Raw genomic sequence first — 25,928 nt, 5'->3', positions numbered from 1 at the left:
TGGGATAAAAAAAGGTATTTGCGCAATCCATGGGTTAACTGTCAGTTGATGTCATGCAGGATCAGTTAAGAATGTTTTTATGAATTTATACACTTGCTTAACCCCTGACCCACTCAGAAATTCATCTTAAGATCCTATTTAATTCAGGAGTCCCTTCCTTTAGCACTTGACCACCACTTTTTAAAATTTGTCAGTAGTGAGCAACCAAGATGGTTGATACTCACAAGCTTGACTATATGCCCCCCTCCCCTCCCCCCCCTTTTTTTTTCTAATGTACTTCATATACACTTACCTGAGAATCATTCTATCAATTTCCAGGTTAATAAGGGGGGGGGGGTAACCCTTGCAATGTGCTCCTCTGCACTTAAAGTATCCTTGTGAAATTCACTAGACATAGGTTCCTCAAACGTTTCAAATATTACCCAAATCTCACATATACATCAGGGCCCTGAATTTATCCTACAGTTTACAGATACCCATTTAGAAGCCATGTACAGTACACTATAGTCCCTGTATTGTATGGTACTACAGTATAGGGTACAGTAACTTCATTTCTTTCTCTTTCCTAAGCCACCATAAACAGGTGCTAGAATGGTAGTGATGCATACAAAATGAATAGTGCAGTAACAAAAACACTGTCTTGAAAAATGAAAATAATTGCAGTATTGCTAATAGTAAAAATGCATAAAAATAAACATGGATAGTAGTTATATATTCAACATTCCAGTGCTGTTGCCTCATTTCATTACTCTCCCACCTCTTATTTGACAGCTCTTCTCAAGCTGGTAATGTTCTTGATGATAAATTTATGATGATGAGTCAGGCAACCTTTTCAAGTCTGGAAGAGGTAGACCAAAATAGACCTGGGATGAGGTCATAGAGTGTGGCCGTAGGGACAAGGGACTGAATAAGGTGGTTGCCAGAGATTGAGCAACATGGAGAGCCACTATTAGGTGACCAAGGCCAATGCATGCATGTTGGACCCTTTATAAACTAAATGAAACTATTTATTTTTCTTTTAGGAGCAATATTATACCTTTTTTTTTAGTGGTAGGTGGGGGTGCTCACCATCCACTCATGCAATGTTTTGCTGCTTTGGATGTCTGCCATTTCCTCTCTTCCTTCCTTCCTCTTCAGTCTTTCCTTCATTCTTTCCACTTCCTTCTGCCTGTGGGTGACTTTACACTCCCTCTGTCTTTCTTTCCTTCATTCTTTCCTCTTCCTTCTGCCTATGGGTGACTCTACTCTGAGTGACAAGCCAAATGGTTTCCTGTACACCAGGAAACCATTAACTATGCTGGGTGGTAATCATATAATCAAATTATGGTGCCTGGTGGTTTAGTGGGTAATTAACCCATCACGTCTGGGGGTTGTTTTCACCACCCAAACCACCAGCAGGTGTTTTTCTTAAAAATCACCGTTATTAAAACCATAATTTCCCAGCTAAACCTATAATATAAAATTATAGTATAATATGCTCTTATAATATGATGCAATACTCATAATAATAATACAATAACAATAATACTACAAAACACTAGATCACGTATACATGTCACCCAGATGTTCCCAGGTCGTCATGTATACATGCCACCTAGATGGGAAGGGTTAAGGTGCTCCAATCGGATTGAGCTGGTGCAGGTTTATTTCCAAGCTGTGTTTGGAGTTTATTGCTCACATAATGCCACTCATGGATATGTGAGGCTGGTCATTCTTATCTTAAATGCCAGGACCAACTTGCCTAGCTCCAGGCCCTTACACTTCCCATGGGGTAACATAGGATTGGATGGTGGATGGATGGACTATACCTTTTTTTTCCACTGGACTTTTTATGCCAATGAGCTATAGGAAATAGCTGCAATAGATTAAAATCTGGGCCAAATTAAGATGAAAGAACTATAGCCTTGGCTGAGGTGGGTAAGGAATGTTTTGAACCATACTGGGTAAAAAAATTTACAGTAAATTTCACATTTCAATTCACTTGTGCTTTCACAATGGTGGCATGATGCAGTAACAGATTGAATTAGTTCCAAAACTCATCTGTCACCAAGTTGTTCTGATTAGGTTAGGTAGGTTAGATTAGGTTAGGTAATTGGGGTGAAAATGACAGAGGACTGATTGACCTTAGGATCAGATCATCCTGAAAACCATGGTGTGGACAGAGTCTAATGCATAGTGTGGCACAAGTATGTCAGTAGCAAAAACTCATGGTGCAAATTCTCCCACATTTGAATTAAAGTCACTGATGAAAGCAGAAGCTATGATCCTTTTAATGGTCAAAACCAAAAATTGTAAGTGTACAGTATATATATTGAACTTAATCCCCTGTCAGTGCCTTACCACCTGTATTTTCAGGCACAACTGGAAGCTCAAGACTATGATGATAGTAAAGTTGAGGGATTGGAAGGCGAACGACAGAACCTGAACAAACAGATCTACAACCTGCGTGAAAAAGTGGAAGGTCTGGAGTCCAGGTGAGTTGTTGATAGAGTGGGGTCTCTCAGCATGGGAGAATATGGTTGGCAAAATGTGCCGTGTATTGGAAATTTTGCATATTAGAAACCATTGAATAATTGGAAGTAAGTGTACAGTATATGGTTGACACCTCAACCTATCTTCATCATTTACAGTACTTCCCCATTATTAACTATCATTTTAAGTAAGTCTTTTGCTCAAAGAAAGGTAATAGAACTGTAAATGTACGGTGGGGTCGTGATGTAACAGGGGAGTAAGAGTGGGTCTTGTACAGTGCTAAAAACACCACGGTATGTGAGTGCGACATGGGCAGACAGACTGAGAATCCTGAGACTTGACTTAGACGATGTGAGGGAGGGAAAGGGCAGGAAACTGATCAGCCATCTGGTGGTGGCTTCGGATACTACCATTTTGAACGGGAACATCATTTTTCCTTTGCCTTCAGATGACGGATTCGCTTGTTAGAATCACATTTCACATATTAATTTTTTTTTTTTTTTTTTTTTTTTTTTTTTTTTTTTTGAGTCAAGTTCGCATATTAGGTGCTTTGCATATTGAGATCCTGTATATTGGGAGACCCCACTGTATGAATTTACTCATATGATATGGTTTAAGTACTTGTATCATTTTGTTTGTTTGTAGGGGAAAATGCTGTGAGAATGTTTACTACTGTAGCTGCAGTTTGGTTGTTTTAGTGCTTGACATCGTTTCCATGATGAGTTGTAGTCTCACACTATTTTTACATATTACATACAAAAGTGTTTAAACATAATTAAAGAGTGTGTAATATAGTGTGATGATAATCAACCAAACACCATCTTACTGTAAAGTGTGGCATGGGAATGTATGAGCGACCAGACTTGCAAAGCCCAGCATTTTCTATCATAAACAACGAGGGTAAGGGAAGGCGATAGAGAAATATGAATTGTATATATGTTAAGTCTTGGGGGAACACATGTACCATATTGGTATAATTTAATGTAATCATTATATAAATTGATGATCAGCTGTGGGGTTCCAATAAGCTGATATATTAGTGACCAGTGGTGGAATTCCTACAAGCCGATACATGGTGATAGGTGATGGTAACCGTCATCCACTCGCATGATGTAGTACTGCCTACTTCTTCCTTCACCTGTATCATTCTTTCTGTGTCTGCCCTCCTTTCTTCCTGTTTTTCTCATCTTTCTTGTCACTTTTTATTATTATTCTTTGTTTTTCAGGTGGGTTTACATTGAGTGGTAAGTCTAATGGTTTCCTGTAGGCCTGGAAACCATTTACATTGCTGGGTGGTAACCATATAACCAAACCATGCATGTTTCTTACTTGTCAACAAGTTGGCTGGTGGGGAGAGTTAGTGCCCTTCCCCTTAAAACAGCTAACTCAAAGACAAACGCCCACGCCTTACGGGATTATGGCATCTGTCTGTAGATAGCCTAGATAGATAGTTGCAGTTTATGATTTGAGTCAAAGAATATTTATACTTAGGCTTGTCATTCTCACTGAAATTATAAATTCTCAGAATTAGAAATTTGGGGACCAAAGTTTTGAAGATTTGAATGATGGGGGAATGGGTGTATGGCCAATTTCACTGAACACTGTCGATAGTTGTACTAAGCTTTTTCCTTTTCCTCATGTCCAGAACCTACCTGCCCCACTTAGTAGTAAAAAATAAGGCTAGTATGTTGCAGATGGTGATCTTTCATGTTTTTTCATATTTTCATAGCCTTTAGTCCAAACTTAAGGGACCCATCAGACTAATGAAAAAAGAGTTGGGCAGAGTTCCAGGACATCATTATTGTTTGTCTGTGGGAAAGGAGCCATTGAGGGAGTATAACTGGTCCCCATTCAAGTGAAAGCATGTAGGGTAGCATGCTGTACTTCTGTGTCAACAATACTGGAACAGAAAAAAGGTCAGCAGACGAAGGAGACTGGTAATTTAGATCATGATGGCTGGTGAAACAAGCTGAAACTCTCTTATGACCAGCTTTCCAACCACCTCTTGTACTGACCAGTGTGGCAGACCAAATGCTGACACGGATGTCCACAAGACAAATAAAATTACTAGGTAGCACTTTACAAAATGTCCAACTTTAGTTGGTGTACGCACTGCAAGGTGGGGCTGTGGGGCTCATCATAGGGTAAATGGGCCCATTTAAAAAAAAAAAAAAACTACAAATATGACATCTGAAATAGAAGTATTGCTGCAGTTACTGTCATACAGAAATTATTATTTCGTTGATAGTGAACAAGTGAAAGTCTAATTAAGAAGTTCGAACTTGTTAAAATCCTTCGTTCAGAGGGAGTGACCTACAGAATAATCTGAAATTTTGTATAGGAATTACAGTTATGCTAAAGTTGCTCCTACCAAACTTGTAAATCTTTTTACTAAGCAGGTGTTCAAGAAGAACCCTAGGGGCAGTTGGGCCCACCATATCTGGGCTAAATGGACCCTCATGGATTTCTTCATTATTTTTTGTCACAGACCTATAAAAGATACAGTATTTTCATTCAGTTATATTTATTTATTTATAATGCAAAGCTTCTGTGCAGCCCCACCTTTGTATGAAATGCACAGTTTCCCAATAGGTACTGTGTCAGCCTCATAAGGTGGTAAAAAAAAAGGTCCCATAGCCCCATGATGCAGTACTGAAACAGGATTTTTTTTTTCTGTTTGTTTATTGAATATGGTTATATAGCACAAGGGGAAAATAATGTTTTAGGTTTATCATAACTATTTTGGTGACATGGACCTACTTACCAGTTTTTGTAAGTCAGCTGGGCCAGTGTCTTTAAAAGTGCTTTAAATTGTTGTAAAAGACATTGTTTTCTTTATCATGCATACCCCTAGTACAGTCCTACATTTTGAGGGCATAATATGAAATACTTTCCTGTAGGTGTTTCTATAAACCTCAAAATATTAAAACAGGGGACCCCATACCTCCATGTTTTGGTAGTTAAGAAAAAGTTAAGGTAACAGTTACTTGTTACCCCACTGCAATTCAAGTTTACTGACAAATTACAGAAGTCCCCTCTCTATCCCCCCCCCCCCCCATGATGTACCTGATTATGTGTTTGGGCACTGTAGTTGTTCAGTTTATATCGTAGATTTACAACGGTGATGATGTACCTGTGTACATAAATTAATGTAGTAAGTGTACAGGTACCCTCAGCTGTGCTTTAACTACAAGGATCCTGAGAGGAACTTTGATCGGTCCTCAGTGAAGGGCCTGGTGTGCAAACTGTTGAAGCTACGTGATGCTTCCACTGCCACAGCCCTTGAGGTGACTGCTGGAGGCAAGGTCTGTAATACTAATATTCTGTACAGATTTCTTAGCTTTCTTTATTGTAATGCCTTCCAGTGCTAAATTCATATATTTTGTGCATGGTTGTCATAACTTTAGTGCATTTTATCACTGTTTGCTTGCATAGCTGGTCTTTAGTCTCATTCATAATCTGCTTCTGTTGCTTGCCATGTTTCTTTCATAAAGCTGTATGATAACGTTCTTGATTACCACATTAGTCCATACAGTTAAATCACTGCAAGGCACTTATTTTCATAGCTATGAGTATTGTCATAATTCTTGTAAGCGTAAAGGGAAAACTTGTTTTGAGACGTGGTTAATATTACAGGAAGAACTGGCAGTTTTGAGGGGGGGGGGGAGAAAAAGACTAGATTACTATTATTAGTCCACAGGTGACTCTACACTGAGTGACAAGCCAAATGGTTTCCTTACACCAGGAAACCATTTACTGCACTGGGTAGTAACCATATACCATCCATCCATCCATCATCCAATCGTACATTGTCCCATGAGGAGCGTAGGAGCCCGGGGCTAGGCAGTTGATCCCGACATTTAAGATGAGAGTGACCAGCCTCACTCATCCCTGAGTGGCATTGCATGAGCAGTCAGCCCCTACCACCCCTTGGATATAAACCACTGGTTCAATCCGATTGGAGCGTAATGATTACCCACTAAACCACCAGGTGCTAAAATTTGGTTATATGGTTACCACCCAGCGTATTAAGTGGTTTCCTGGTGTACAGGAAACAGTTTGGCTTGTCACTCAGTGTACAGTAGAGTCACCCACAGGCATATACCACTAACTTAATTATGGCACCTGATGGTTTAGTGGGTAATTAAGGCGCTCCAGTCGGATTGAGCCTGTGCAGATGTATATCCGAGCAGTAGTTGGGGTTTATTGCTCACATAATGCCACTCAGGGATGAGTGAGGCTAGTCACTCTCATCTTATATGATGATTATGGAATACAAGAGGTGAATATGCCAAAATCAAGTTTTGAGATATGAGTGTTTAAAGTTTGGCAACCTTTAAGAACATGCAGCAACCACAGTTTTAAACCTGTCTTCATGAAACTTTGCAGGTTACTATGTACATGTGTTTAGATTATGCCTGTAAGGTCTCACTAATGTGTCATTAATTTTGAGTCCGTGCAGCCCTGATAAAGTGTGCATACCTGAAAACATATCATTCCTGTGCAAAAGAAAGTCACCAAAAAGACATCAGAAAAGACAGATACTGTAATAGCAATGAAAATACATGGCATAAAAATTATTACATACCTTTCCAGCACACTTCTTGGCTTATGTGGTGAGATGGGGGGGTTACTGTCTTAATAATATAATTGAGGAGGTCGTCATCCGCATCGACTTCCCCCTTCTGCTGATTCCCTCAAAAATAGCTTCGATTTTATCATTTCCTACTTTGTTAGAGCAGAAACACTTATACTTTTCACCAAGTTTCCTGGTGGGAACAACAAGCTTCTTTCACTGGGACACATAGTCCTTACCACAGTTACACCTCCTCTTTACAACATTCATAATCCACTGTTCCACGTTACGTGCACGCATGCAGCTATGCCCAGAAGGTCCAGAGACATTTTTACGATCATCACCACACATTTCTGCACAGTTTTGCTTACAAAATACTGCACAAATCAAAATTAAATAACATCATAATGGCAGAGTTTCAATGAGAAGTAAAGCAGGTATGTGACTGAGTCCGGTAGAGGGAGAGCAGAACTGGCGCTGATTGGCCTGTGAGGTGGGTGGGGATGACACACAGCTCACTGATTGGATACTGCACCCGGGCACAGAGAGTAGATTTGCCTGTTGTAAATTCTTGCTCAGACACAAACATCCCCTGATATTCAGTAAAAAAAAATAGCCTCAGAATAATGAGAATATCTAGCGGAGAAAGGGTGAATCTACATTTCCTACTTCACTGCCTGGGTAGAGGGGAGACTAAAGTTTATGAATTCATCCTAAAACAAAAATGGGAAACCTGGCATTTTCACCTCATGTACTCCAAACCCCTCATATGTCAGGACCAACTTGCCTAGCCCCGGGCTCCTACACTTCTCATGGGGCTGCATAGGACTGGATGATGATGGTGACAATGATTGTTTATTATAATTTTAATCATCATCATCATCATCATCCGGACCTTCTTTCCCACCTTAGGGCGGGATGAGGAGTAGCAACGTCCAGACAGCCCAGATTCGCCCAGTCCAATGGGCCACACTTCCATTCACTTACCATTCAAGTCCCTGGAATCCTGCCTCTATCTGATTCGCCCAAAACTTTCACCACGTACTGTAGCTTCGCATAAATGTATCTGATAGAGTTAGTCCGGATGTTGTCATGTTAAAAAGGGGTGCCAAATCCCTCATCATGCGCTTCTCCTCACAATATTCATCCGGCCAGCTAGATCTCTTCTTAGGCCGCTTTCACACGAGGCCACCAGTGGCAGCAGTTAGTTGCCTCCCTTAGTTTTCAATGGAGCCTTTCATACGAGGCCACTGCGGTTGCCCAGGGGTGGCTCGCTCGCGCAACTAGTGTCCGCCGCTGGCGGTTGCTGCCACTCACAGTAAAGCATTTTTTCAAATCAGAGCTTTCATACGGCTACACTAGCTGCTGGCCCCTTCACACTGGGCCACCAGTTGCGGCCACCGATGGCCTTGTGTGAAAGAGCCTTAGTCCCCTAACCTCACCGACTTTGAAGCCTCTCTTCCTCAAACACTCATCCACCATATCCCTCCACCTTCTTGGCCTACCTCACCTCCTCCCTCCTTCAGATTTACTCAGATATACCCTTTTCACCACTCAATTGTTATCCATTCTTTCCACATGACCATACCATCTCAGTACACTCTCTTTGATTCTGGTCTCCAAAGGCTTCCTCACTCCACATCTTTCACAAATCACATCATTTCATATCCTACCCACTTGCTGTACTCCATATACATTCCTCAGCAGTCGCATCTCCACTGCTCTTACTCTTGACTTTTCATTTTCATGCCACACCATAGTCTCATATCCATATGTTAAAGTTGGCACTAACACTTTTTCATGTAAGCCTCGTGTTGCTGCAACACTCAAGCCTCTGTTTGTTATTAAGACCTTCATTGCAACAGCTACTTTCCTTCCTTGTGTCACTCTGCTTTTCACATCTTTTGCACATTTTCCTCTCTTTTCTGTCACCGTATCCAGGTATTTTAACTCACTAATATCAGTCTCTCTCCATTCACTGTAACATCACGCTGGGAGTCACCGTCTTTGTCAGTTACCATTACTTTGCTCTTTTCTACATTTACTCTCAGGGCACAATGTTCACAAACATCAGCAAAACTATGCACTAGTCTATCAAGTTCTTGTCTGGTATTTGCAAGTAGTACTGAATCATCAGCATTCAACAAATTTGAGATATTCCATCCATCACCATTCATTACCAACGCCATCCCTCTCGCCATTACTCGTGTTTTTTACTTCTCTCATCAGCCCATCCATATATATATTGAACAACCTTGTCATGAACCATTCACTAAGATGCCCATTTACCCTTACACATGCTTCACCATTATCATAAAAACTCTTGATGGGACTTAGCACCTTACCATCTACACCATACCTGTGCAAAACCTTCCACAATCCTTCTCTGTCTACTTTGTCATATTCTTTTTCCGGATCCATGAATGCCATAAACACCTTATAGTCCTTTTCACAAGCCTTGTCCACTATCTGTCTAACTGCAAATATTTGATATACACATCCTCTTCCACTCCTAAAGCCACCCTGTTCATCACTCACTAGGGCTTCTGGTATCTGTCTTACTTTCTATTTAATAATTCTTCCATATACATTCCCTACCACACTCAGTAAATTTATGCCACAATAATTCTTGCACCCAATTCTCTCACCTTTATTTTTTGTACAGGGGTACAATCACAGCCTTTTTCCACACTGCTGGCACAGTTTCACTTATCCCTGCCTTCTTACATATCTCCAACAAGCACTTCATTCCGCTTTCTCCATTACACTTAATGATACCTTCATACACTTCATCAACCCTAGCTGCTTTCCCATTTTTCAGGCATTGCACAGCACTCTTCACCTGTGCGAGTGTCACGTTTCCAGGCACTGCATTCCTTCTAAGCACACCGCCAAAATCAGTCATGTTTATGGCAGGTGTGCTCTCTCTATTCCCATTCATCATTCTTTCAAAATATTCTTTCCATCTGGTCCTTACTTCATCATCATGAGTTAATAATCTACCACCTACATCCTTCACACCTTCACATTTCTTTCCACTGTCATTTCTACATTTTTGCACCATGTTCAAGAATATCTTCCTATTTTCAGAGTAGTTTGCATTCATTTTTATTCCTAGATCATCATTTACCTCCTTCATTTTCCTCTTCACCTGTGTCATTATGTGCTTGTTGCTCTCATTATGTTCAGTTCTTTCATTTGAACCCTTGTCCTGTAACCACTCTAGCCATTTCTTCCTCTTTTCCTCCACTGCTTTCTTAACCCGTGGCATCCCGTCGACATGAATTAACGTCCACACGTTTTGTCACTGCCAATCCCGTCGACATACATAAACGCGAATCAATTGCATGGTTCCTAATTTGCACAATTTTCAATTTTCGCGAGTGATTTTTGGTACGTATACATGTGACACCTTCCTCTACAAGATGCCACGCAGGGACAATGCCTTACCCAGCATGACCTCCTCCTCCCGCTTGCATGCCATTGTCTCAGCAATTCACCTGTTATCAGTGACCTGGCCAGTAAAGACATGTCATGCCACGGTACGAAATTCAGGGCCAGAGTGATTCCCCAATCAATGACAATGTGGAGGACAAACTTTACATAGCATTAGAGGAAGAAACAGTCAGAAATGATGATCATGTAATGTGGCAAAAAAAGGTCAGGTATGGTGATGAGTTAGTGAGTGAAACAATGCTTATAATGCCTATATTACTGCTTGAAAACCAATATACTCCCATACTACATATAAATTAGTACCAAGTTAATAAATAAATACCGTTTATGAGTGGTGTGAAATAGTTATCCTCCCATAGAACTTATTTTCTATGGTGCCAGCCTGTTAGAAAACCCAGTCAGGTAAGGAGGTACTCCTACCTGTATCGAGTATTTTAAACCTCAGGTGAGCGATTTCTCTATGAATTTTCGATGTTTCTCACCAAAAGCGGAGGTTTGAGCCAAAAAATAAAAAATTCCAAAAATGGTCGGGACTGGGGGGAGTCAGTGGTGGAAAAGTGGTCGGGATGGGGCGGGTTAACCCTCTTCATCCCACCATGCCGTACCTTTCTTCTTTTGTTGTTATTCTTGCCACACCACACAACGCTTTAGCATTCCTAACTAAGCTGTCCCTATATGCATTCCACAGTCTGTCCATATCCATTTCATTCCAATTCACTGATTCTAACTCCTCCTCTACTTTGGTCCTGTATTCATCTGTCATTTCTTTGATCCTCAGCTTCTTGACTTTTAGCCGTTCTCCTTGACTGCTCCTCTCTCTCTTGGTACACCTCACCCCTCTCGAGAGCTTGATCTTGCATATCACAATCATATGATCTGACAAACCTCCACATCGTCCTCTCTCAGCCCTCTTATCAGCAACCATTCCCATCATTGACCTCTCTGTGAGCATGTAATCAATCAGGCTCTATTCAACACGATCCCCGTTCCGTCTGTACCATGTCTATTTATTTGCATCTTTGTGTTTGAAATACAAGTTACAAATGCACAACCTCCTCGTTATTATTATTGTTAGGTGGCAGGTGGGGGTTCTCACCATCTACTCAATGTAGTGCTGCTTTGGGTGTCTCCCCTTTCTTTCATCCTTCCTCTTCTATCTTTTTTACCTTCATTCTTTCCGCTTCCTTCTGCCATTGGGTGACTCTACACTGATATTCAAGTCAGATGGTTTCCTGTACACCAGGAGACCATTTACTGTGCTGGGTGGTAACCAGGTAACCAAATTATGATGCCTGGTGGTTTGATGGGTAATTATGGAGCTCCAATTAGATTGAGCCTGTGCAGGTTGTATTCAAGGGGTGGTTAGAGTTTATTGCTCGTGTAATACCTCTCAGGGATGTGTGAGGCTGGTCATTTTCATCTTAAATGCCAGAACCAACTTGCCTAGCCCAGGGCTCCTATGCCTATGGGGCAACATAGGATTGGATGATGATGATGATGATTGTTATTATTATTATTATTATTATTATTATTATCCATCCATCATCCAATCCTACGTTGCCCCATGAGGAGCGTAGGAGCCCGGGGCTAGGCAAGTTGGTCCTGACATTTAAGATGATATTGACCGGCCACACTCATCCCTGAGTGGCAGTACGTGAGCAATAAACCCCAACCACCCCTTGGATATAAACCTTCACCAGCTCAATCCGACTGGAGCTCTGTAATTACCCACTAAACCACCAGGCGCCAAAATTTGGTTATATGATTACCACCCAGCATAGTAAATGGTTTCCTGTTGTACAGGAAACCGTTTGGCATGTCACTCAGTGTAGAGTCACCTACAGGCAGAAGGACGAGGAAAGAATGAAGGAAAGAAAGACAGAAGAGGGAGTGTAAAGTCACCTGTAGACAGAAGGATAAGGAAAGAATGAAGGAGAGAAAGAAAGAAGAAGATGGAAGGAAAGAAGGATGGAGGAGAGGAAAGGGCAGACACCCGAGAGCAGCACTACGTCAAGTGAGTGGATATTATTATTATTATTATTGTTAATTTATTATTATTAATTTCATTATATTTTATAGTTATTGGTAGGTGGGTGACCCATCATCCACTCAGTGTAGTGCTGCTTTATGGTCTGTACACAGTGATAAGCCAAATGGTTTTGTGTAACCCAGGGAACCATTTACTACACTAGGTAATAAACATGTAATCAATTTATGGTTCCTGGTGGTTTAGTGGGTAGTTAAGGTGCTCCAGTCAGATTGACCTGGTTCAGGTTTATATCCAAGGGGAGGTTGAGGTTTATTGCTCACGTAATGCCACTCAGGGATGTGTGAGGCTGGGCACTCTCATTTTAAATGCCAGGACCAACTTACCTAGCTCCGGGCTTCTACACTTCTCATTGGACAACATAGGTTTTAGATGATGGATGGATGGATGGAGTATTATTACTAATAATATTACTCACCGTATCATTTAGCCACCTTTCATGGTCATTGTCTCACAGTGTGTGACTTCTTGTGCATGCCAGAAGTAACTGTTGACAGTCACTTTCACTTGCAAGATGCCCTCTTGATTTTTTGTTGTTGCGTGTACCTTACATCAGTGCATCACACAATTTTTACTCCATTACATTCTCAATTCCCCATCTATCCTTTGATACAAGGAGTGTACTGTGGTGTAGAATGTCATTTACATAGTGGAGCTTCTCTCTCTCTCTCTCTCCTGTGTTTTGTCTTATAGGAGATTCATATGGCAGCCTTAGATACTGCATGTCTAGTGCAATCTGTATGCATATCAATCTATATTAGATCTCGTGCAGCATTGAAACTTCTCAGAGGGAGAGCGATAGGCAAAATTAACCTTTCCCCATTTTGGGGAAATATGAATTGCAAGGGATGGTTACAAAGAATGATGCATGTGAAAATGGAAACAGGCTTTGTTTATGCGTGTCAGTTTGTATTGGCTATTGGTAGAGCTGACTGTCCAGTCATATGCAGGTATATGAAAGGACTGCTACTAACATACACTTTAAGTATCTGCCACTGAAATCTAGACTCAGGCCACATGTATCAAGAGATGATTATGCTACTATCAATCCAATGCAGTTGTCAGTTGCTTTACTTGGTAGCAGAAGTTGAACTTAGATCCCCAAAAATAGTCATGCACCGTATGACCAGGAATCTAAAAAACATGCAAGATTATGTCAATGATGTGCCCATGGTGAGGAGTGGTTTAAACAAAGATCTGTACATCTCTTCCTCTACTTAGCAATGATCTTTTCTCCCACAGCACACCACCCTCCATTACAAAGAGTACATTCTGCATCTTTTGCCTCTTTCCATTTTGTCTGCTTCCTTCTCTTGTTAATCCACTCTCATACATTCAGTCCCTCATTCTGTATTCCTTCTCTCTTCTCAGCCCACTTCAGAATGTTTCTTATTCAATTTTTGAGTAATGATGATGATATATGTTGTTCCCTACTAGTCAGTTTTCATATGACATTCCTTAGTTGGATGCTTTTTCATTGTACAGATAATCGTCTTTTAAATATATTTTACTTAGCTTTTTCATTATAAACTAATAGATTGTAGTGGATAGGAAACCACTCAAAGCTGAGTAATATGATTTGATAGTACAGTCAGAAAAAAATACAGTAGTTAAGACTCTTGTCTTGGAAAGGCTCTTACTGATGAATTAGCATCAGTTTTTCCTTAAAAGTTACCTATTCATCACAGTATTACTTTGATGTCATAAGTCACTGCTTTATTTTGTGCCATGAACCCCTCAGCCTAGTCCCAAAGCATATGTCACAAATTTGTTTAGTTAAAATAGCATTTTCACACATCCAGGGCATTAAGAAAAGGCAGCAAGTAGATGCCATATTTTTGTTTTTCAGTCTGAAGTTGTTTACTGTCCTGGTCCCCATAGCTTTACAGTGTGATTGTGGACACTGAGGTGACGGGCAAGAAGATACTACAGAGGGGACAGCTGCAGACTCGTGTCACCATAATTCCTCTGAACAAGATATCAGGTAGATCTATTGATGCCCGCACTGTGCAGCAAGCTGAGAACCTGGTGAGTTAATGTGTGTATTTTTGTGTTGCTAGATTCATAATTGTAAGCACCACTAGATTGTATGTGTTGCAACTTTTCTGCCATGTTTTGCCATATCCTTACCCAGAGAGCCTTCAGGAGGTTACTAATGATTACTAAAGTAATATGGCTAATTTGGGGAACTGGCAAATCAACTTCATAAGTAGCAGTGAAGCTTAAATAGCATTTTGTATATATATATATATATATATATATATATATATATATATATATATATATATATAAAAGTTTACTATGGACTTAATAGGAAAGAAGAATGTCTAAAAGGAGATTTATTATAGGAACTTATAGTTTAATTACTTGGCAGGTTGGGAAGGAAAATGTCCAGACAGCCCTTTCCCTTGTATGCTACAAGTCTGAACTACACAAGGCAATGGAGTGGGTGTTTGGAACGTCGTTTGTCTGCCGTGACATGGAGACAGCCAAGGCTGTTGCCTTTGGCAAAAACATCATGACAAAGTCAATCACACTTGATGGGGATGTCTTTGACCCAGCTGGCACGCTGACTGGAGGTGTGTACAGTAATTCGTCAGTAATTCACTCCAGTATTATCGCATCAGTAGTGTAGGGACCCAGAACTAGGCTACTTAGGCCAGATATTTAAGGCAACAGGGACTAATTACCTCTTCCTGAGCACCCTGACATGAGCAATAAACCCCAGTCACCCTTCAGAATTAGACCTTCATGTGCCACATCCAGCTAGAGTGCCTGACTGTTTACACCACAGACCTCTAGTTTTTCATATCCTCTAGATGCCAGACCTGAACATATGTTTTTCAGAATAGGCAGTTATTGTTTTCAGTAAGGGATGTGTTCCAGTATATCACTACTTTTTCCATACAATTTATACCATAAACTGGGGATGACTGTGATCAGTTTTGTAGGCAGCAGTGAAAATTTAATAGGCAGTTTTACTGCACATTTACCCATTCAGTCTGGTGTTCGGTTGTTACCTCCAGACAATTTTATTTAAGTTTTGACAGAGAGTAGTAAAATGGTACATGAAGGTTATAGCTAACTCCTCCAGTTTGAAAAGCCCTTCCAAAACTTTAAGGTCATTTGGACAGTGAAAACAAAACCCCAAAATATCATTGAATTTACAGGGTTAATATTAAGCAAAGAGAACGTCATAAAAAGGGACGTATAATGACGGCTTATTGTAATCCATTTTCTAGCCTCCAGATTCAGCATAATCCTAAACTTGTCTTTTACTAGTATAGGTAATCCCTTAATTCACGCGAGGGTTACGTTCCCAGACCGTTCACGTATGTGGTAAATTCGTGTATACGTTCTGCCCATGTGTGCACGTAATTACGCATGTGTATTAAGTGTATTACATCTGAATTATACTGTTTATGCACTACATACACCTAATAAACTAGCATAAAGTATGAAAAACAACAAAAATGTAAGAAATTTACCACTGAAAGCTGAGAAGCACAGGCGCAGGTGGAGACACTATCAGTCTGGTGCACTAGCCCTCACTGCCTCCCGTATGCTACATTCTCTGCCTTCTTTATTGTACGAACAGTTGACTCATTCACTCCAAACATACTTTTCCAAGACAGTTCACAGGCGTAGGTGGAGTCACTTTAGCACAGTCTGATGCACTAGCCCTCACTGCCTCCCGTATGCTATGTTCTGCCTTCTTTATTGTACGAAGAGTTGACTCATTCACCCCAAACATACAATTCCGAGACAATTCACCGTCAAAACATGGACGATTCTCCATCAGGACAATTTGCACCCTGGACGATTCCCCGTCATTCTATAAACATACCCCTCCCTGTAAAACAATTAACTCTAAGCCATTGGCCACCCCGTCTGGGATACATGGCGTCTGGCAATGAATGAATGAATAACTAATTTTCAGGGGGATTTTATAACTCGTATAAGTAAAAAACTAGTGTACTCTACTTGCTAAATAAACTGGTATGTAAATAAATGATGGAGAATCGTCCTGGCGGTGAATTGTCACTGACATTCCTACCCTAAGTTTTGCCCAACACTTTAACTTTCTGTCAGCAACATCACTTTATGAGTCCATTTTGGTGTGTTACCACATGCATCACTAGCACTACGCTTAGGCCCCATGTTGGCAAACAAGGCAAGCATTCACTGGAAGGCAGAAAAATAAGCCACAAATAACGACTCGAGTGATGCATGGTTCGACTGTCGAATTCAAACTGACTGTGTGGTGCGTGGTAGACCGACCTTCCACACACACACACACACACACATATGTATGCTCACTGGCAGCAGGTAGGCATGTTTATATTTTATTTATTTCTCTTATACTAAAACTCTATTTTTAAATACTATAATTTTGTTGTAATTATTGTATGAAAATTCGTGGATAACCGAAATCGCGTGAAAAAAGTTCGCTTGAATTAAGGGATTACCTGTATATGGTAATGGGAAAGATCCATAAACAGGCAAAGGAGAATACAGAAGTAAAAAAATTTCAAGTGTGTTCCCAGTGAAGTGGGTCAATCACTCATTCGCTCATCATTCAGATCTGAAATTACAGTAAAACCTCAATATAATGGACTTCAATAGACCGGAATTTGCTTTTATCAGACTTTAGGAGCTACTGGACTAAATTCCTATATATCGGAAAAAGTCCGACAAAGCCAGAAGCAGTCCAGACTGCCTGACCACTTCAGCTGTGTTCACGACAATAAGGTAAATAAAAGACATGTTTATCAGTGTACAGTACAGTATTATTATATATATTATACCATTTGATTAATGTAGTGAAGTTATAACACAGTACAGTACCACAGTGGTAGCCAAAACAATTTAATACCGTTCATGCGATCTGGACTAATGTCTGATATATCGGAAAAAGTCCGGATTAGTAGGGGGAGTTCAGATGTCGCTTTTATTGGAATTTCGCATTTTTCGGAATGGTTTGGGCCCCAATTAGTCTGTTATAGTGAGGTGTTACTCTATTCTGTCAAACATCAAATGGAGGTGCTACCATTATCAAGTGATGCATGGTGACACACTTGGTCGCGTGCCCAGGTTAGAGTTTACTGTGGCCTACATGCTACACGTTGAATCCAAGAGTTCAAGGGGTGGCCAGATTTTTTTTTTATCATTTTGAAACTACCTGGGCCATAGGTTGGTCTCCCTCCCTTAAATATTGTATTTTAACGATTCCCTATACTTTCCGGATGCCCACTTTCTGGACTCCCCACCTACAGGACATTGTGAGCCTGGACCTTCAAAAAAAAAAAAAAAAAAAAAAAAAAAAAAAAAAAAAAAAAAAACCCACCCAAATCCGAATTTTTTCCCACCCGTAATTTGAAATTGCCGCAAGGCGCCAAACAGCTGTTTACACCATGGCCCCTTCACCCCTTCCTTCCTCCCCCTTCCCCCCTTCCCAGTCACGGTTGCCATTTGGTATTTTTCATTACCAAATGTAGGCCAATTTGGTACTGAAAAGTTCATTTTTTCGTGAATCAGCATGATCCATTACCAAACAGATTTTTCACAAGTATAAAGATATAGAGAATGGAGATGTTGGACTGTCTGCTTTCTTTGATTAATCTGCCAGCATACATAGCACAAAAATAAACATGCTGCTGATTATAAGGAGAGTGATTATATCCATTGTACATATAATTAGTGAAGAATAAATGTGTCCTTTAAGAATTTGATAATGAAAAGTTAAATTTGGTAATGAAAGTTGAGGAGTTTGGTAATATGGCCGAGTTCTGATCTGGCAACCCTGTCCCCAGTTACTGCCTAACCTTCGTTCAGGGAAGACGTCCATTGTAATGGATGCTGCACGTGCTTGTTTTTTTATGAATAAACAGTGAATAAACTGCAATACCTCACCACTAGACCACATGGGAATTTACAGTGTTGTGCAGTGTTAAGAAATTAGAATATAGAGTGCAAAGGTTTAAGTGTGGAGTGCAGAGTGGCGGTTGAAACTGGTGTGGTTGTTATTATGAATGTGCAGTATTAAACAATTATAACTCACAATGCAAAGAATTAAGTGTAGCACAACACTGGATTACTGTATGTGCTTCAAGGGCGTTTTCACCACTACCACAGCCTTAGAGAGTTCAAGGAGGCGGCCACAGACGTGCCGTAAGTACAGTACCCTGTACACTGCTAGGCCTAAGTATTTTCCATACTTCTAATTCCTCATTCTCTGGTTTCTTTTCATTTATTTCATGCTTTTCATTATTGGTGTGAATAGGGTCTTTAATAGGTTTAAATAAGTGCTATGCATGTCCGATAGGGAGTTATTTAGGTAGCTTTCAAAGTTAGGCTGGGTTAGGGTCATAAGTACCAGTCCAGCAGTCAGAGGCCCACTTTCTGGATGGGACCACTTCCCAGACATGCCTTTAGCTCTATTACATCGGATAGTGGAGGGATTACTGTATGTATATATATATATATATATATATATATATATATATATTTATATACAGGCAGTCCTCAACTTACAAAAATTATTGGTTCATAAAGGTCTTTCGTAAGTTTTTTTTTTTTTTTTTCGTAAGTCCATCTCTCACTCATGTACACTCTCTCTCTCTCTCTCTCTCTCTCTCTTGTTGATAAGCATATTTAATTCTGCTCATTCTGTTTTATCTTTCTTTGTTTTTACTTTTATTTCCTTTTTTCTTTTCATGAGCTTGGGTGTCTTTTCTAAATACTTGTTGGTTTTTGGTTGTACAGTAGAAGCTCGAACATTTTTTTTTCCTAGTACAGTAATCCCTCCAATATCCGACGTAATAGAGCCATAGGCAGGTCCGGATAGTGGTCCTGTCCGGATATTGGGCCCCAGCTTATGAACTTGTACTTATGGACCCTAACTCTGAAAAACACCTACAGTATACAACTCCCTCTGGACATGCATTGCACCTATTTAAGACACAAATCACACCAATAAGGGACATAAAAGACTGAAATAAATGCAAAAGAACCATAAAATGAGGTTTTAGAGGTGAGTTTATACAATATTAAACATTCTGGGTACTTACAAGTCCCTTGCTCCTGGACTGGTTTGAACCGCCAGTTTGCAGTCCACAGTTAATCCTCTGCACTCTAAATTCTAATTTCTCAACACTGTAAATTCCTGTGTGTTCTAGTGGCAAGGTATTGCAGTTTATTCATTGTTTATTCACAAAAAACAAGCACCTGTGGCTTGCACTGTTATGAGTATCTGCTCTCCATCGGAGTTAAGCTGTGCCTGTTGATGTTGGTGGGGTAACAGAGTTGCCAGATCGCAACAGCCACATTACCAATCTCCTCAACTTTCATTGTCAAATATAACTTTTCATTACCAAATTCGTAAAGCTAGCATATATTCTTCACTAATTATATATACAAGTGGAAATACATGTAATCACTCTCCTTATAACTAACACCATGTTGATTATTTTCACACTATGTAGGGTAGCAGATTAATCAGAGAGAGCAAACAATCCACCATCTCCATCCTGTGTATCCTCCTACATGTGAAAAATCCATTTGGTAATGCATTATTCTAATGCATTACCAAACGAATTTTTCATTACCAAATTGGCCCACACTTGGTAATGAAAAATACCAAATGGCAACCTGACAGGGGAGGGGGGAGGGGGAGGAAGGAAGGGGTGAAGGGACCATGGTGTAACAGCTGTTCGGCGCAAGGCGGGAATTTCAAATTATGGGAGGGAAAAAAGTCAGATTTTTTTCGAATTTTTTGCGGTTTTTGGCCCATTTTGGGAATATTGGATCTCAGGAGGATTATGTCCGGTTAGTGGGGATGTTCGGATATTGGGCGTTCGGATATTAGAGGGATTACTGTATTTATTTGCCCTGTTTAAAGGAAAATTTTCATATTACACTAGCATACAGTAATCCCTTAAAGTCCCAGATGCCCAACTCCCGGACATTTTGGGCTCGCGTCAGGGGGGAAAAAAAAAAAAAAATCATCATCATCATCATCATCATCATCATCATCATCATCATCATCATCATCATCATCCAGACCTCCTTTCCTACCCTAGGGCAGGGTGAAGAGTAGCAATGTCCAGACAGCCCAAAATTGCCCAATCCAATGGGCCATGCTTCCATTCACTCATCATTCAAGCCCCTGGAATTCTGGCTCTATTGGATATACCAGAAACATTCACCAAGTTCTATAGCTTCACATAAACGTATCTGACTGAGTCAATCCGGACGCTGCCACGTTAAAAAGGGGTGCCAAATCCCTGATCATGCACTTCTCACAACATTCATTCGGCCAGCTTGATCTCGTCAGTTCCCTAGCCTTACCAAATTCCGTACCTCTCTTCCTCACACATTCATCCACCATATCTCTCCACCTTCTTCTTGGCCTACCTCGCCTCCTCCCTCCTTCAGATTTGCTCAAATATACCTTTTTCACCACTCTGTTGTTGCCCATTCTCTTCACATGACCATACCATCTCAGTACACTCTCTTCAATTCTGGTTTCCACTGACTTCCTCACTCCACATCTTTCATGAATTACATTATTTCATATCCTATCCACCCTTTGTACTCCACATACATTCCTTAGCAGTCCCATCTCCAATGCTGTTACTCTTGACTTTTCATTTTTATGCCACACCATAGTCTCACATCCATATGTTGAAGGTGGCACTAACACTCCCTCATGTAAGCCTTGTGCAGCTGCAGCACTCAAGCCTCTGTTTCTTATCAAGGCCTTCATTGCACCAGCTACTTTTCTTCCTTGTGTCACTATACTGTACTTTTAACTTCTTTTGCACATTTTCCTCTCTTTTCTATCACTACCCAGGTACAGTATTTGAACTCTCTCACCAATTCCAGTCTCTCTCCAATCACTGTAACATCACGCTGGGAGTCATCTTCTCTCTCAGTAACCAGTAAAGCGAGTGTGTCCGAGAGCCAGTACCGGAAACACCCCCCTCACCAACACACATGATCATTTAAGTGAGTGGGGATGTTAAATATGGGTTCAGACTGCTGTGTGTGGCATTGTTTGCTAGGTTTGGATGCGCATTGTGCGGAACTCAGCGTGACAGTTGCCTTCCTGGATTTAGTGGAAAGTGTCTCCAACTACTGCCATGAGTGAGCGAATGGAAGCGTGGCTCATTGGATTGGGCAGATTTGGGCTGTCTGGACATTGCTACTCCTCATCCTGCCCTAGGAAGGGAAAGGAGGTCCAGATAATGATGGTGATCTCCAATTATTGGAAGTTTTTTTTATATTGAGCCTTAGTTATGGAACTCAGTTTAGTGGAAAATTTGAGATAACGGAATGGGGGTTGGCTGAATTAATCCATTAAATCAGGCTCCTGCTGTACAGTATTTGCTTTCCCTACCACCTCTGCTGATTCTCTTTGCACTTTTGTTAGTCTGTCATTCAGCTCATCAGAGTCACATTCAGCATTACTTTAGAGCCTGAAATCTGTTCGATATTTCAGACTGAAAGGCTGCTTTGTTTTTGCTTACTTCTTTTTGGCTTATGTTTTTATTTTTAATCATCTTTCTTTCACTTCTGAAGTCGAATCTGGCTGTGCAACCCAGCATACTATGGTCACTTCATATATTTACTTTGTTGATAACCGTGACGTTTATGATCATGTCATTCTTATCTGCTGTAATGAAGTCAGCCTCATTCTTTGTTTCTCCTGTTGGACTTTTCCAGGTCCATTGTCTCCCTGTTCTTTTGTGAAAGAATGTGTTTATTATTCTCATATAATACATTTCAGCAAAATTTACCGTCATTTCTCCTCTTTCATTCCTTTCTCTCATTCCAAATTTTCCCATACATGCTTCTGCATTTTTCAATTTTTCAGCTTTTGCATAGAAGTCTCCCATGAGTATGGAATATCTGGTCTTTTCTTCCATAACCTGGGAGAAGTCATCATAGAATGTTTCTATATATCTCAGCTTTGAGAAGTTGGTGCATATACTTATGTTCTTTTGGGGGTGTATTTTTTTGCATAGTCTAATTACAATCCCTGCTACTCTGGTGGTAGGTGGGGGCACTCACCATCCACTCACTCGATGTAGTGCTGCTCTTGGTTGACCGCCCTGTCCTCGCTTCCTTCCTCCTTTTCTTTCGTCCTCTTCTGTCTTTCTTTCCTCCTCTTCCTTATGCATTACACTCCCGCTTTTGTCTTTTTTTTTTTCCTTTATTCTTTCCTCTTCCTTCTGCCTGTGGGTGATTCTACACTAAGTGACCAGCCAAATGGTTTCCTGTGCACCAGGAAACCATTTACTCTGCTGGGTGGTAACCATATAACCAGATTATGGCACCTGGTGGTTTAGTGGGTCTTTCTTTCCTACATTCATTCCTCTTCCTTATGCCTACAGATGACTCTACACTCCTTCTTCTGTCTTTTTTTTCTTCATTCTTTCCTCTTCCTTCTGCCTATGGGTGACTTTATACTGAGTGACAAGCCAAATGATTTCCTGTGGAAACCATTTACTATGCTGGGTGGTAACCACGTAACCAGATTATGGTGCCTGGTGGCTTAGTGAGTAATTAAGGTGCTCCGATCGGATTGAGCCTGTGCAGGTTTATATCCAAGGGGTGATTGGGGTTTACTGCTCACGCATTGCTGCTCAGGGATGAGTGAGGCTGGTCACTCTCATCTTAAATGTCAGGACCAACTTGCGTAGCCCAGGGCTGCTACGCTCCTCATGGGGTAACACAGGATTAGATGATGATGATGATGTGATAGATAATGTGTATGTATATAGATAGATAGATAGATAGATGGATAGATACAAATAGATAGATAAATAGATGGATGGATAGATAAGTAGACAGATATCCATTGTGAAGTGTATATCCATGTGTGCTTTATCCATCAGTTTTAGTACTTCCTCAGTTATTTTGTGTACCCAGGTTCTACATCTTGCATTGTCACACTGTCACTTCCATGCCTTCAAATATTTATGAACCCTTGGATCAGTAAACTTTCAAACATTTACATCTTTCTTAAATCTCAATTTTTCTTAACCTGTCCAGTCTTTGCAGTCCACATAAACTCTTAATAATCCAATCTTCACTTCTGTGACTCGTGACCTTTTGTAAGCTTGTCATACCAATGCTTCATTTGCAAGTATAATTGCTTTCTGGAAGTAAACTGAAATTTTTTTAAAACTTATATGGATTCCATACAGGAGCAAGACGACAGGGGGGAAGCATCCTGGCTCAACTGGATTCTGTGAGAGAGTTCCAGGATGAGTATAATGCCAAGATGGTCAGGCTGCAGGAGGTGGAAAACAAACTGCAGCATTTTAAGGTGAGTAATTGCTTCCCTACAAAGAAAAGAAAGTAGGTAGAAAGAAAGAGGAGGAAAAAAAAGAAAGAAAGTACTGTATTTGCAGATGGGTAGATATGAGGTTGAGCCAGAATTCTGTGGATTTTAATGGTGTCCAAATGAGTGTTGGACCATTTCAGTGGGTTTGCAATCGATAGTTTTCCATCTTTCATGTTGCTTGCTGTTTATATATCAGTATATATATATATATACAGTATACTGTATATATATATATATATATATATATATATATATATATATATATATATACTGTATATTTATATATATGTATTCATATATACAGTAAAAGTCCTTTAATCCAGAATGTAGTAGCCCACGGACCTTCTGGATTATCAGATTTTCTGGACTGTCAGACAGGTACCTGATAATGTTCAAAACATCCATCCATCCATCATCCAATCCTACATTGCCCCATGAGGAACTTAGGAGCCCGGGGCTAGGCAGTTGGTCCCGACATTTAAGATGAGAGTGACCAGCCTCACTCATCCCTGAGTGGCATAACATGAGCAGCCATCCCTTGGATATAAACCTTCACCAGCTCAATCCGATTAGAGCGCAATAATTACCCACTAAACCACCAGGTGCCAAAATTTGGTTATATGGTTACCACCCAGCGTAGTAAATGGTTTCCTGGTGTACAGGAAACCATTTGGCTGCTCACTCAGTGTAGAGTCACCCACAGGCAGAAGGAAGAGGAAAGAATGAAGGAGAGAAAGACAGAAGAGGGAGTGTAAAGTTACCCGTAGGTAGGAGGACAAGGAAAGAATGAAGGAAAGAAAGACAGAAGAGGATGGATGGAAAAAAGGATGGAGGAGAGGAAAGGGCAGGCACCTGACAGCAGCACTACATTGATTGAGTGGATGGTGAGTGCCCCCACCTACCACATAAATGTTCAAAACCCACCCAAAAAAATAACATCCGGGACCTCATGAATGGTGTGGGTGCAGAATTGGATAGTTCGGCGCACCAGTTTTGGCTATTTTTCGATATTTTTAGATTTTTTCTTAATTTTTCTCAATTTTTTACCCCCCAAAGCTGAAAATTCTGAACTGTTGGGTTTTCTGAACCATTGGATGCCGGATTATCAAAAGTTCACTGTGTGTATATATATATATATATATATATATATATATATATATATACATACAGTACCCTTGCGTCCAGCACGCGTTTGTCTAGTAAGATTCACGTCCAGCATGGAGAGCAAAAAATTAGTACGATTTAGTACAGTTTAATTACTGTAACACGGGTGTGTTAGCATAACACAAACGGAGCTCTGAGAAGTGGGCGAAATCCACAGAGTTCGCCTCTTAACATGATCACCCCTAGTCCAACACGGTCAGCGAACCAGCAGCACCCAAGTAATACAACTGTAACCCACAAACAGTGTCAAAACATCCATACGCATCTCCACCAAATGTCCAAAGTCGCGCAGTCACCAGGCTAAGTCTTTCCCAACTGCCACCATGCATCGAACACGGACCACAAGCCTGAGTACATGTTCGGCAACAGCGTCCAAGGTCGCCCGGTCACCAAGAGTTTTGTTTCCAAATGGCCACCATGCATGTAAAAGAGCACAAGCCACAAGCATATGTATGGTAAAAGCGCCTGTCTGCCTCGTGACAGAAGGATAAAAAATCCTGCCCAAAGTCTTGCTTCTTCCCCCCTCCCATCCCTCCTCCATACCCTCCCGGCTCCCCCCTAACTCCCTCAGTCCCTCCTATCCTTCATGTTGATAACACTGACTTGTGAGTTTTTTAATTTTTTTTTTTACAATTTATTTGAATACTATTGGTCATATCAAAATTCTGAAGTGACCACAAGAAATCTCATGAAATTCTGCATCCAGACGTGCATAAATTTTGGAAGGTGCCGGCAAAATTTTGCAACTAGGATGGTGGGAAGTTACATGAAGGTAAGTTTTACCCTTATATGCTATTTATTCTCATTTCATTTCTGTACTTTTATTCATCAGTTTTCTGTGTTTATAGCTTATCTTATGG

The 25,928-nt window shown here is 40.5% G+C and overlaps 1 protein-coding gene across 1 annotated transcript in view; it reads left to right on the top strand.

The window, feature by feature from the left end:
- Positions 1-25,928, top strand: part of SMC2 (structural maintenance of chromosomes 2) — a 109,633-nt gene that overhangs the window by 55,683 nt on the left and 28,022 nt on the right. Inside the window, exons 10-14 of the mRNA XM_080274174.1 lie at positions 2,356-2,474; positions 5,639-5,777; positions 14,433-14,579; positions 14,926-15,130; positions 23,765-23,886. Of these exons, the coding sequence (XP_080130300.1) occupies positions 2,356-2,474; positions 5,639-5,777; positions 14,433-14,579; positions 14,926-15,130; positions 23,765-23,886 (732 nt within the window). The remainder of the gene's footprint in view (positions 1-2,355; positions 2,475-5,638; positions 5,778-14,432; positions 14,580-14,925; positions 15,131-23,764; positions 23,887-25,928) is intronic.

This window comes from Coenobita brevimanus, chromosome 57, assembly GCF_032717465.1.
Source record: "Coenobita brevimanus isolate Jiangsu-jjx chromosome 57, ASM3271746v2, whole genome shotgun sequence".
In the NCBI taxonomy this organism is placed as follows: Eukaryota; Metazoa; Arthropoda; class Malacostraca; order Decapoda; family Coenobitidae; genus Coenobita; species Coenobita brevimanus.
Note: the sequence above shows the minus strand (reverse complement) of the source record. Positions and strands in the feature narration are given on the sequence as shown.